This window comes from Equus caballus, chromosome 30 (genome assembly GCF_041296265.1).
Source record: "Equus caballus isolate H_3958 breed thoroughbred chromosome 30, TB-T2T, whole genome shotgun sequence".
Lineage (NCBI taxonomy): Eukaryota > Metazoa > Chordata > Mammalia > Perissodactyla > Equidae > Equus > Equus caballus.
In genome coordinates, this window is record NC_091713.1 from 18,567,065 (window position 1) to 18,579,903 (window position 12,839).

Sequence of the window (12,839 nt, forward strand, 5' to 3'; positions counted from 1 at the left end):
AGTTTCTTTGATCAACCGAAGTCCTATTTCTTTCCCTTTCTGTTCCCCTCCCCAAAAACTTCAGGGATGTTTTTAAAATGAAAAGACAAGGTTTATCTGTAAAGTCTTGCTTAGTTTTTCGCACATTGTAATGAAATTGAGAACTGCTTACTAAGATGCTATTGTTTGCAATCTGTTGCCGTTAATTAGTTCTTGGTCTAAAGCAAGTTATTGAGGTTTTCCCAAGTATGAAACCTTGTGTGAATAAAGTCTTTTTTCCCTTAATGTCTTCTAGAAAGAATACAGATTGGTACTCTGAAGATCTAAATTCTTGATCCTTTCTCCACAATACGTAGTTATTTATTTTTAATCTATTACGGTAATTTAAACGTGTAGACCGTCTCTACCCCATCTTACTGACTTTGAATCGCCTGTGGTGGTTTCAGAAAGTCCTGACAACAGCCGGGCTCTGGGCAGTTTTGCCATGTGTAACAACTGCTAGCATTTGTGTTGCGTTTTCACTTGCGCTTGTAACTGCTCAGTGAGTATATTATTATTCTCATTTTGCAAAACCAGGAAACCGAAGCTCAGGTTAAACAGATTACCTAGGATCACAAAACTATGCCACTGAAATCTGGGGGTTTTTTTTGTTTTTTTTTTTTGTTCCAAATCCTGTTTACTCTCCTGCATAGTGTTGAAGAAACTTTAAGATGGGTTGTGGAAGTGAATAGGACAGGTTAGATCTCCTTCCTTCCCAGAGAACATACCATTCCATACTGTAGCCAGTTAGACCGTGAGCACCTGTGTCCTCGTTCTGTGTGAGAACTGAACTTGTGTACCCTAAAGTGTAAAGCTGCCTTTCCCTTGTTGTGTGTTGGGACTTAGCAGCTGTTGGCGCTCAGCAGCAGACCTTACAATGGAAAGTGAAGAATACCATGTCCAATTGAAATTACAAAGGAGAACTGAGTATGCAAGCTGTTTAGCTGGAATTTCTAGCAGCATGTCAATGAGAGGAATAGGCACTTACAAATCTGCTGTTGGACCTCAGTATTAACCTTTAAACTTGCGGTTCATAGTAGTTCTCAAATTATTATAAAAACTGCCAGTGTCAAATTTGAATAGAAATATGCAATGATTGGCTTAAATTTTTGTAAACATATAAGCTACATAGAAAATGAGGTTGAATTCAAAATTAATATATTAAAAAATGAAGGCAGGGGCCAGCCCCCTGGCATAGTGGTTAAGTTCAGGGTGCTCTCCTTTGGTGGCTGGATTTGCAGGTTTGACTCCCAGGTGTGGACCTGTGCCACTCGTCTGCCATGCTGTGGTGGCAACCCACATATAAGGTGAAGGAAGAATAGCACAGATGTTAGCTCAGGGCTAATCTTCCTCAAGAAAAAAAAGGTAGATTGGCAACAGATGGCAGCTCAGGGCTAATCTTTCTCAGCAAAAAAAAAAAAAGGCAAATTGTCTTTTTGATTTGAATTATCTGGAAGGAAGGGCTGCAGGAAAGGAGACCCTATGGGGGGGTGGGGGGGGGCCACTAAGTGATGTAAAGAAATAACTGGATTTAGTCACTGACTGGGCAGAGAGAGTGAAGAAGGAAGGAATCTAGGATGATGGGCATTTCTAATTGGTAGGCAGCAATGTCTTTATGGTTGTACAACATACAGGAGCGAGTTCACTGGAGGAGGGATGAATATGTTTGTACTATCATACTGTAAGAATACTATGGCTTAAACAGTTTCATCACTCACTAAGGGAGAGCTGGGGGTATAAAGATGAGTAACGTTTGATTTCCACCCTCAGGGCGCTGAGAGTCGAATGAAGGATTTTAGAGTAATTGGGTATTGCTAGTACAGAACTATGACAAGGGTAAGTGCTACCCGACTCTGCTGTTTCCTGAAGCGTGCTTCTGCCTGAGGCTTTTGTACATTTTCTGGAACACTCTTCCCCCATTATCTGCTTGGGTCGCTTGGTCGCCTCCTTCAGGGCTTTGTTCACATGTTATCTTCTCAGTGAGGCCCTCTCTGGCCACCCTATTTAAAATTGCAAAGCCTGCTGTCCACCCCACTCCCTCTATCTCTGTCTTGCACATGCTAACCTCCTATCCTGCTTCTTTCCATAGTAGTTATGAGCATCAAAATGCGATATATTTTTGGTTTCCGTTTGGTTTATTGTCTCTCTCCCCGCTAGAATGTAAGCTCTTTGAGGGCAAGCTACGGAAGGGGTTGTCTCCTTTGTTCTCTGTTGTATACTTAGTGTCCAGGGTAGTATGAGGCTGTCATTGAATAATTGTTTATTTAGATGTTATATAATTATTGTGTCCTATTGACTAGACAGATTCAAGAGTGTCCTGTGAGAGCATTAAAGAGTTGATGCCAAAATACCGTTGGAAGATTTAAACACATTATGTCAAAACTGAAATTGCTGTCTAGAATATACATGGCCAGTGAAAAACAGCTCCATTCAGCAGCCTGGGGGTGCATGACCCCCACCTTACAGTAGAGTGCTATGACTCTGTTGCTCAGAATCAGCTGTTTCCCAGGATCAATCCTGAGATATTAATCTAGCACAGAGATGCTCAATAAATATTTGTTAAATGAATAGGTTATTTCGAAGACAGGATAATACCTGCCGTTGATCATCTTTACTATGCCTTATATCAGTGCTACTCGAAGTGTGGTCCACTGATCGCGGCTGGTCTGCACACTGTTACTGGTCTGCAACAAGTTAAAGAAAGAAATTGAGATTTAAGATTTAGAACCTTTAGAGCAATTTGGCATCTTCACGATAATTTTTATTATATTTTATGAAAGTAGTAGCCTGGAACAGATTGGTGGAGGGGAGCTAGTTCTAATCGGTCGTGCATTGCCCTGAGGTTTCTATTGGTCACTTGCTTGTGTGCTTAAAGCATATTTAAAACTCGCCCTTGAGAATAGTCCTGTTTTACCTGTGGGCATCCTTGTGAGGTGAGATTATTCTCTAGAGAAGAAGATTTGATAGATTTCTGACCTTTACTAATAGAATGTCAACTCTTTTTACCTGCTTGTCTGGTAACCAGAGAATTTGGGTTTTCCCTCAGTGACAAAATCTGGTCTCACTTTGTCTTAAAATGGTGCAGTTATGGATTTAGAAAATTATTATTTTTGCCTAGGTTTAAAAAAAGTTTTTTAAAATAATTTTATTGAAGTTTAATTTATATAGCATGAAATTCACCATTTACATGTACAATTCAACGAATTTTTAGTAAATTTACCAAGCTGTGCAACCATCATTATAGTCAGACTTAGAGCGTTTCCATCACCCCAGAAAGATCCCTTGTATCCATTTGTCATCGCTCCATGTGCCCACTCTCATCCTAGGCAACTGCTAGTCTGTATTCTGTCTCTAAAGATTTGTCTTCTCTGGACCTTTCATTCAAATTGAATCATATAATATGTGATCTTTTGCAGGAGGCTTCTTTCGTTTAGCATAACGTATTTGACATTCGTCTGTGTTGTGGCGTGTGTCAGTATTTTATTCCTTTTCCTTGCTCAATAGCATTACGTTACAGTTGGCCCTTTGTGTTTGTGGTTCCGCATCCAAGGATTCAACCATCCCCAGATTGAAAGGCCTATGTTGGTTGCATCTGTACTGAACATGTACCAACTTTTTTCTTGTCGTTATTCCCTAAACAATACGGTATAACAACTATTTACATAGCATTTACATTGTATTAGGTATTATAAGGAACCTAGAGATGATTTAAAGTATACAGGAGGATGTGCATAGCTGATATGCAAATACTAGGCCATTGTATATAAGGAACGTGAGCATCCCGGCAGGTTTTGGTATCCACAGGGATGCTGGAACCAATCCCTGAGGATTCTGAGGGACGCCTGCATCTGGATATACCCCATTTTGTGTATCCGTTCGCTAGTTGATGGACATTTGATCGTTTCTACTTTTTGACTGTTATCAGTAATGCTGCTGTGCACATTCACATGTAGGTCTTTGTGTGCACATATATTTTCATTTTTCATAGATACTTAGGAGTGGAATTGCTGGCTCACATGGTAAATTTGTGTACAGTTTTTTAAAGAAACTGCTTACTTGTCCAAACGGCTGTACCATTTTACATTTGGAGCAGCAGTGTGTAGGAGTTCCTGTTTCTCCGCCTCGGCAGCATTTGTTCTTGTCTTGCTTGTTGATAGCAGTTCTAGTGCATCTGTAGTGTATTTCACGGTGGTTTAAATTTGCCTTTCTCTTGTGACTAATGATGTTGAGCGTCTTCTCTTATGCTTATTTTTCCCTCTGTAAATCTTGTTCAGGAAATGTCTGTTCACATCTTTTCCCATTTTTTAATTGAGTTTGTCTTTTACTTATTGAGTTATAAGAGTTCTTTATATATTCTGGATACAAGTCCTTTATCAGATATGTGATTTTCAAATATTTCCTCCCAGTCTGTTGCCTAATTTTTAAAAACAGGATTCTGATTGAATTTAACATCCTTGTCTACTGACTGTTAGCATTTGGGCAGGGGTTTAGAGCTTTCTTCTGACAAGGACTCTGCTTAGGTTAATAGCTTCTATTAGCAAATTACATAAAGAACTGTTAAATAACTTGTGCCACACTGTAAGTTCCCTGAGTTTGGGGATGTACAGTTGACATTGTTAAGTGTAAGACTATGTTTCTAAAGGGAACTCCATATAGGTGGTAGGCCAGCCAGAGTTAGAAAGGAAACCAAGCATGGAACAAACACAATGGCAGTGTCTGTGTCTCTTTGTACTTTCTCCAGTATAGGATCCAAAAAGAGTGGGTTTATGAATGACATTTTAGGAAACATATTATGGGATTTCCAGCTTTGGAGGAAAAGAAATAAATGGATGGAAGCAGTTTGATTAAGTAATATGCTATCATGGCAAGTGGTATGATTTTGTGTAGGCATTTTTTGCTTTATGATAAGGAGGATGCACACCTTTCCTAGATTGGACAGAGGCCATCAAGTATAAGGAACGTGACCCCTGATCTTTAAAGACATCATTGCATAGAATAGAACTCCTGTCTAAGGCTTTTTCTGGAAACTTGGTGAACTGTCGTCTGCAGTCAGCTTGGTAGGAAATCTGGCACTTGCCACCCTTTGTATTCTTGTCTCCATTCCGCACCCAGAATAGTACAGTGTGCTTGCGAGTTATAGTTTCAGATTCTTTTGCTAGTTACAGAATGGTTCACCAAAGAATCCTTTCAATTCTTTGGGGGATTTTTCCCCCACAAATTTTTAAAAATTGAGATAAATATCACATAACATAAAATTTACCATCGTAAAATTGTACAGTTTGGTGATTTTTAGTATATTCACAATGTTACACAACCATCACATCTACCTAATGCTAGAACGTTTCCATCACCCCTAAAAGAAACTCCATACCTGATATCAGTCCCTCCCAATTCCCTCCTTCCCCAGCCCCTGACAAGCAGTAATCTGTTTTCTGATTTATGGATTTACCTTTTCTGGACATTTCATGTAAATGGAATCATATAATATATGATCTTTTCCATCTGGCTTCTTTCATTTAGCATGTTTTTGAGGTTTGTCCATATTGTGATGTATCAGTACCATATTCCTCTTGATGGCCAAATAATATTCCATTGAATGGATGCACCACGTTTTGTTATCCATTCATCAGTTAATGGACCTTTGGCGTGTTCCTACTCTTTGGCTGTTATGCATAATGCTGCTGCTGTGAACATTCATGTACAGATTCTTTTGTGTGAACATATGTTTTCAGTTCTCTTGGGAATATACCTAGGATTTTGAAATTGCTGGGTTATATGGTAACTCTGTGATTAACTTTTTGAGGAATTGCCAAACTGTTTTCCACAGTGACTGCACCATTTTACATTCCTACTAGCAGTGTATGAGGGTTCCAGTTTTTCTACATGCTTGCCAACACTGTTATTTTTTTCTCTCTTTTCTTAAAAATTATACCCATCCTAGTGGTGTGAAGTGGTATCTCATTGTGGTTTTGATTTGCATTTCCCTAATGACTATTGATATGACATTCATGTGCTTGTTGCTCGTTTTTATATCTTCTTTGGAGAAATGTCTATTCAAATCCTTTGCCCATTTTTAAATTGAGTTATCTTTTTATTGTTTAGTTGTAAGAGTCAATTCCTTTGGTTTTGCTGTCTCAAAAATAGCTTTGGATTCTTACTGTTGAGCTTGGACTAGTAGCGTGGATCCAGCATTGAAAACTCACCCAAAGCCTAGCTGCTGATTTCACGTATGATGATAACTGGGCAAACAAAGATTTCCGTGTCTGATTGATGGAGGATTTTCTTCATTTTCCATGAAAAGCATTTTCAAAAGTATAATTTGATAGAGTGTTATCACTTCATTGTGGATGTAATTTGGATTAATCTTATCGGCAAATTAGTGGTAGATTGATAAAGTGTCTCTGGTTGGTACTATTATTGGTGTTCACTGGAAGTGTTTAAACAGAATCTGGACAACTGCTTATTGGCTTGTTACAGAAGAAATTCATGCATGCTAAAGAAAGTTGGATTAGATGCCATCTGAGATTCTTTCCAGCTCTGAGATTCTGTTTTTACTGCCTAGAGCTGAAATTTGTCCCAGTGAAATGGTATGAAAAGTAGTGTGTCTTATTTTCATTGTCCTTGTATAAAGGGCTTGATTCTAAAGATAAAGTAGATTAATACATTGAAAACAGAACAAAGTATTGTTGTACTTCACTGTCTGATTTTTAAAAGAGTTAAATTGTTTCACCTTGTTGTGCTTGAGATTGTTTGCTTTCCTTCAGTTCTGAATAGTATTTTTCTTCTTACAGATTAGCAAGACATCTACAAAAAGAGGCCCAAGCTCAGCACAATAATTCTGAATTCACAGAAGAACAAAAGGTACCATAAAACAACCTCTAGATATATCAGATTCCAGATGAAAAGGGTTCTGTCTTTTGAGTCCATTAAGCAAAAACAACAAAAGCTGTTAGACTTAAGTAGAAAGAATGGTACTGATTATGCTTTGCCAAACATCGAGTGATGAGATAGACCACGTGATTTACCACTGAATGAATTTCTCGCTTGACCTCCTTTGCTCAGCCCTGTAGCCTTTGTTTACCTTTAGTGGAGACCATCCACACTTGCTCAGGTGGGGCAGGGTGGGGGCTTTCAGTGTTGGAGTTTGATTGTAATTGCGTCCTATCTCAATACTTACTGAACCCTGAGTTTTCTTAACTCCTTCTTCACCTCCTCTCAAAACAAACAGAAAAAATCACAACGCCCAAAAAAGCCACCACTGAAAAAAATTAGTTCAAGTCAAGAATTTGGTATAAGAATCCGTCAGCAAAATAAGTGCATAAGGTTGCAGAATGTTTCAATGGTGTGCTTTCTCCTTGAATTAAAAAATCTGTCAGGTTGGTTCCCTGTACTGTTAGAGATTGTGAAAAATGGGATGCTTTAAGAGGCTTTACTTGAAAAAGAGTGAGAAGAAATGCAAAGAACCAGTTCCCATTTTTTCCTGGCTCAAGGTACTTAGTGTTAAGTCAAATTTTAATCTTGTAGATAATGAAAAAAAATTGTGTCAGTCTTTCCCCTCCTCTCTTAAGAAAAGACATTGTGAAAACTATGGTGACTTAATTTGCTTTAATTTATTCTTTTTGCAGAAGCAATGGAGTGATTTTTTTTGGTACACATTTTAAGTAAACCTAAACAAATTTGTTTTATTCCTTAGGCCTGTATTTATTTGACTCTTATTTGTGAGAGTTTGGAAAGGAAAAGAAAACTCTGAAGATTAGGGTTAGCTGTATTTCTTACACAAGTTAGTATATTTGCATTTTAAAAATATTCAGAATCTTCATTATCTAATGTACTTTTTTGTATTTAAAAAAGAAAACATCTTGCTGCAGTTTAAATATATATTTTTCTTTTTTCCTTAATAATTGCTAATATCCACAATAAGATTTAGGAAACTTTGGATTTGAGCCTTGGAAAATAATTACCACGGAGGAAATGATTGGCTTGCTTAAGGGAAGGAACAAAGACTATATGCTTTATCATCTACAACATTTGTGGAATCTGTCTAGGAACTGATTAGGAAGTGATCAGCTGGCATCACAAAATAGAGTTAAAACACCCAAGTTGTGAAACAGAATCTCAGATACCTGAATATATAAATTAATAGCTAACAAAGTGTGTTATGAAAATGGAAACAAAATAAAAGCTTAGGAAATTAAAGAAAATTTTTATGAGCCCTATATTTTACTCACCTATTTGCCTTGAATTACAGGCTTTGTCTGCAAAATCTCTTGCTTAGGTATAGAACCTGTGAGTAACATGACCTCAAATGTAAAGTGATTTGACGTAAAACATAGTAAAATTACTCCCAAAAAATGCATCAAGAAATGAGCTTTGCTGTATGATGGTGATTAGACTAATGAGAAAAAATTAACTTTTTCTTAATTTTCTTTAACTTTCCAAGGCCGAAGCTGGTGTTTGATAGTGCTCTTTAGTCTTTAATATATAGCTGTTCCTTAGTAGCCGCTTGGCTGCTGTCTTTTTTCAGCTTACACAGACCCACAGATCGTACACTGCACCTCCTCCAAAGGCGCAGGAGGCAGCACGACCTCGAGTAGGAGCCTGAGATCTCAAGGCAGAAGAGTTGGTCTTGGATCCTGGCTCTGTCTCTGGGCCTTAATTTCCTTATGTGTGAAAGGGGGGATTTGATAACCCTAAATGATCTTAAAAGGTATCCCCAAAGCTTCTAATGACCTCTGCCTTTAAAGGATCCTGAACATCCTCCTTTCCTGGAGGTCTGATTTCTCAGGTATTTATTGTTTATAATAACTGCCTAGGAGGCATTTGTGGCTGCCAGTTGTGACTACAGAGAGAGCTTGTGCCTGCCTGCCTATGCCTTGGGCATGGAGAAGGACCCCCAAATCACTCCACACAGCACTAGGAATAGAAGGTAAATGTACACATTTATGTAAATACATACATTATGCAAATGTATGCATATATGTAAATGTATGCATTTACGAATTTAATTTTCTTTAAAAATACAGGTGGAACATTCACAATGGGCCAGAAAACTTATGCTTACATGTAGGCCTTATTTGAATGTCATATAAGGAAAAAGAGGCTCCAAGTTAATAAATGGTTAGAAAACAGATTTCCTAGATGTGATCTGGGGAACATTGGATCTGAAAAATTAACAGATGTTATTTGAACAGAGAGAGTTTGTGACTTCTCAGGGCTTTTAATATGCTAACATGTATGTTGAATTTTTAAAGAGTTTGAGTATTTCTTAAACTTGTTTGCTTGTGGAAGTCCTCCTCCTTCCTGTGTAAATAAACACATTTCATTGAGTCTAGTGATCTGAAGAACGTGTTATGGGAAATTTTGAGTCTGCAAAATTAATTGAATGCCAGACCTGGCACTTAAGCCAAGGAGGAGAAACTTGATTGTGTTTTCCTCAAAAGAGGAAAGTGAGCAACGTTCCTTACATTACTCTAAGCAAAATTGTTCTTTATGTCTTCTATTTTGGATTTTATTCTGTATGCTTTTACTATTTTCACTGTTTTTGTAGCAGTGACAATTTTAGAATTATGCCAACCATTCAGCAGTTTGTGGGACTGTGAAAGAAGACTTCTTAAAAACCAACCGTATTTCTAAGTGCTTTCTTTATGAAGCTTTTTACTTTCTGGGTCACAGTAAGCTCTCAGAAATATTTGATGAATAAATCCTTTGTTGGATCTTAGGGGATTGAGATTTATTGATACACATTATTTTAAGATAAACCCTAATTTTTGAGATTATATACATCCTCACAATATTTATTTTAAATGTAAAGAACTCTAAATCAGAACTACTGATCTCTCTAAACTTATTAATTGGTGATAAGTAGCATAAAATCTTCATATGGGTTTTCGATTCATAATATTCTCGAAAGATTTCTGGTGGAAAATAAGAAAGTTTGTGATTCTTATTTGATCCTCCCTCATGGTTAGCTGACTTAGCTTTCATTTCACTTCTCAATAGTTTTGTCATTATAACAACCGGGTTTAGTAGCCAAAGAATAGCTGCCAAAAGCTTTCATTCCATTGAATTCCCTACTTTGGTGTAGTAGATTTTCTCGTGTAAGTTTCTGGACAGAATAGAACATCCTGTCTCATGATGCTTAGAAAGTTTTTCCCTGTTTTGAATCAGATTTGTTGGTAATGAGAATTCCAGCACTATATGCTTGTTTTATGTTTTATAGGTTCCCCCTTTCCACCGCCTCCCTCCCCCCTTCCTTCTCTGCCTGGAGGGTGGATGGCTGGCTGCTTAAATCTAAAACCTGAAGTCTGCGTTGAGACTATGCTACTCGAACTAGGTGTCTTTTTTAAACCTATTTTTCCTTATATAAATTGAATACATTTTAGCAAAATTAGTTTAGCTCTTTTTCTTTTCCTTTAACTGCTCTTTTTGCGTTAATTTCCTAGCGATGAACAAGTAAAATAGCCAAAATTGTGAAAATGAGGAAATTTTTCATTTCTGTGTCGTATTAGGCATGAGCAATTAATTTGAATGCAGGGCTACTAATTTAAATCTTTCTAAAATTAGACTTCACTTACCTTTAGTTCTTAGTCTTAATGTACGTTAGTTAGTAGTCAGTACTTATACTCTGGCACGAGAGACCCGGTACTTCTTAATCATTTTTCCGAAGCATTTGTTTCTAAGAAAGGTGAAACAGTTACAGTAGCAAGCTGTTGATTTTGACATGAATAAATGCTACATGTTTTAAAAGTCGTTTCTGCAGCTGAAAATGATAGTGTTTTGCTCCTTTTTTAATACTGATGTTGGGTGTGGTCCCTTAAAATAGTTATGAATAATGCCTTTTGGTATTTTGCCATAGCTCAGTAGATTCTGTGTAAAAAGCTGTTGCTTCTGCTTAACTTGAAGAAATGTTTAAATTTAAAATAGATTACTCGTGAACTCACAGTTGTTAAACTGCATTTTACCTTAAACGTTAAAGGCATCAAATCAAAGGGATTTTATAGTAAAGAAGGAAAAGGAGTTAATATTTTTAAAGACTTACTCATTGATACATCTCATTAATATAGGCAAAATCCTCTTTTAAAAGGCATTTTTAAAAGAACATAAAAAGTCTTTGACAAAGAAGCAGAGGGCCTACAATGGAGAAAAGAAAGTCTCTTCAACAAATGGTGCTGGGAAAACTGGACAGCCACATGCAAAAGATTGAAAATTGACCATTCTTTTTCACCACACACCAAAATAAACTCAAAATGGATCAAAGACCTAAAGATTAGGCCTGAAACAATAAGTCTTCTAGAAGAGAATATAGGAAGTACACTCTTTGACATCAGTTTCAAAAGAATCTTTTCGGACACTATAACTCCTCAGTTGAGGGAAACAATAGAAAGAAGAAACAAATGGGACTTCATCAGACTAAAGAGCTTCTTCAAGGCAAGGGAAAACAGGATTGAAACAAAAAACAGCTCACTAATTGGGAAAAAATATTTACAAGCCACTTATCCAACAAAGGGTTAATCTCCATAATATACAAAGAACTCACATGGCTTAACAACAAAAAAACAAACAACCCGATCAAAAAATGGGCAGAGGATATGAACAGACATTTCTCAAAAGAAGATATAAATATGGCCAATAGACACATGAAAAGATGTTCATCATCGCTAATCATCAGGGAAATGCAAATCAAAACTACACTAAGATATCACCTTACACCCGTTAGATTGGCAAAAACATCCAAAACCAAGAGCAACAAATGTTGGAGAGGTTGTGGAGAAAAAGAAACCCTCATACACTGTTGGTGGGAATGCAAACTGGTACAGCCACTATGGAAAACAGTATGGAGATTTCTCAAAAAGTTAAAAATAGAAATACCCTATGACCTAGCCATCCCATTACTGGGTATCTATCCTAAGAACCTGAAATCAGAACTCCCAAGAGTCCCTTGCACCCCTATGGTCATCGCAGCATTATTTACAATAGCCAAGACGTGGAACCAACCTACATGCCCAGAAACTGATGATTGGATAAAGAAGATATGGTATATATACACAATGGAATACTACTCAGCCGAAAAAAAAAGACAAAATTGGCCCATTCGCAGCAACGTGGATGGACCTCGAGGGTATTATGTTAAGCGAAATAAGCCAGTCAGAGAAAGACTAACTCTATATGACTCCACTCATAGGTGGAAGTTAATATATTGACAAGGAGATCTGATCAGTGGTTACCAGGGAAAAGGGGGGGTGGGGGGAGGGCACAAAGGGGGAAGTGGTGTACCCACAACATGACTAACAAAAATGTACAACTGAAATCTCACAAGGTTGTAATCTATCATAACATTAATAAAAAAAAAAACATAAAAAGTATGGCCAAGTTGTATTAAAATAAGTGTATTACTTTGTTGTATATACTAGTGGTCCCTCAGTGTGCACAGGGGCAGGGGCATTGGGCGGGATTGGTTCCAGGACCCCCATGGGTATCAGACTCCTTGGGTGCTTGAATCCCTTAGTTGGCCCTTGGGATCCACAGGTTCCGCATCCACGGATTCAACCAGCTGCAGATTGTATGTGGATGTGGAATCTGCGGATATGGAGGGCTGACTGTATTGCTGTTGTATAGAAGGCGTTGATGTCTAGCGCGAGTTGCTTAATCTCTCTTCAGTTTTCACTTCTATGAAATGGTTGTATCTAACTCATAGGGTTATAGTGAGGATTGAATGAATGGATGTCTGTAAATCATGTAGGAAAGTCTGTTACTTAGTAAGTGCTCAGTAGCTGTTAACCATTACTCTATAATTATAATTGTAGTTTAAGTTATTTACTAGT

The 12,839-nt window shown here is 37.5% G+C and overlaps 1 protein-coding gene across 3 annotated transcripts in view; it reads left to right on the top strand.

Moving 5' to 3' along the window:
* AIDA (axin interactor, dorsalization associated) overlaps positions 1-12,839 on the top strand; it is a 44,919-nt gene that overhangs the window by 1,360 nt on the left and 30,720 nt on the right. For 2 of the 3 annotated variants that reach the window (XM_023632711.2, XM_023632713.2), the window contains exon 2: positions 6,810-6,879. In XM_023632711.2, coding sequence (XP_023488479.1) covers positions 6,810-6,879 — 70 coding nt within the window. Of the gene's footprint in view, positions 1-6,809; positions 7,018-12,839 lie in introns of all 3 variants that reach the window. The other variant, XM_070256037.1, reaches the window with a different exon arrangement.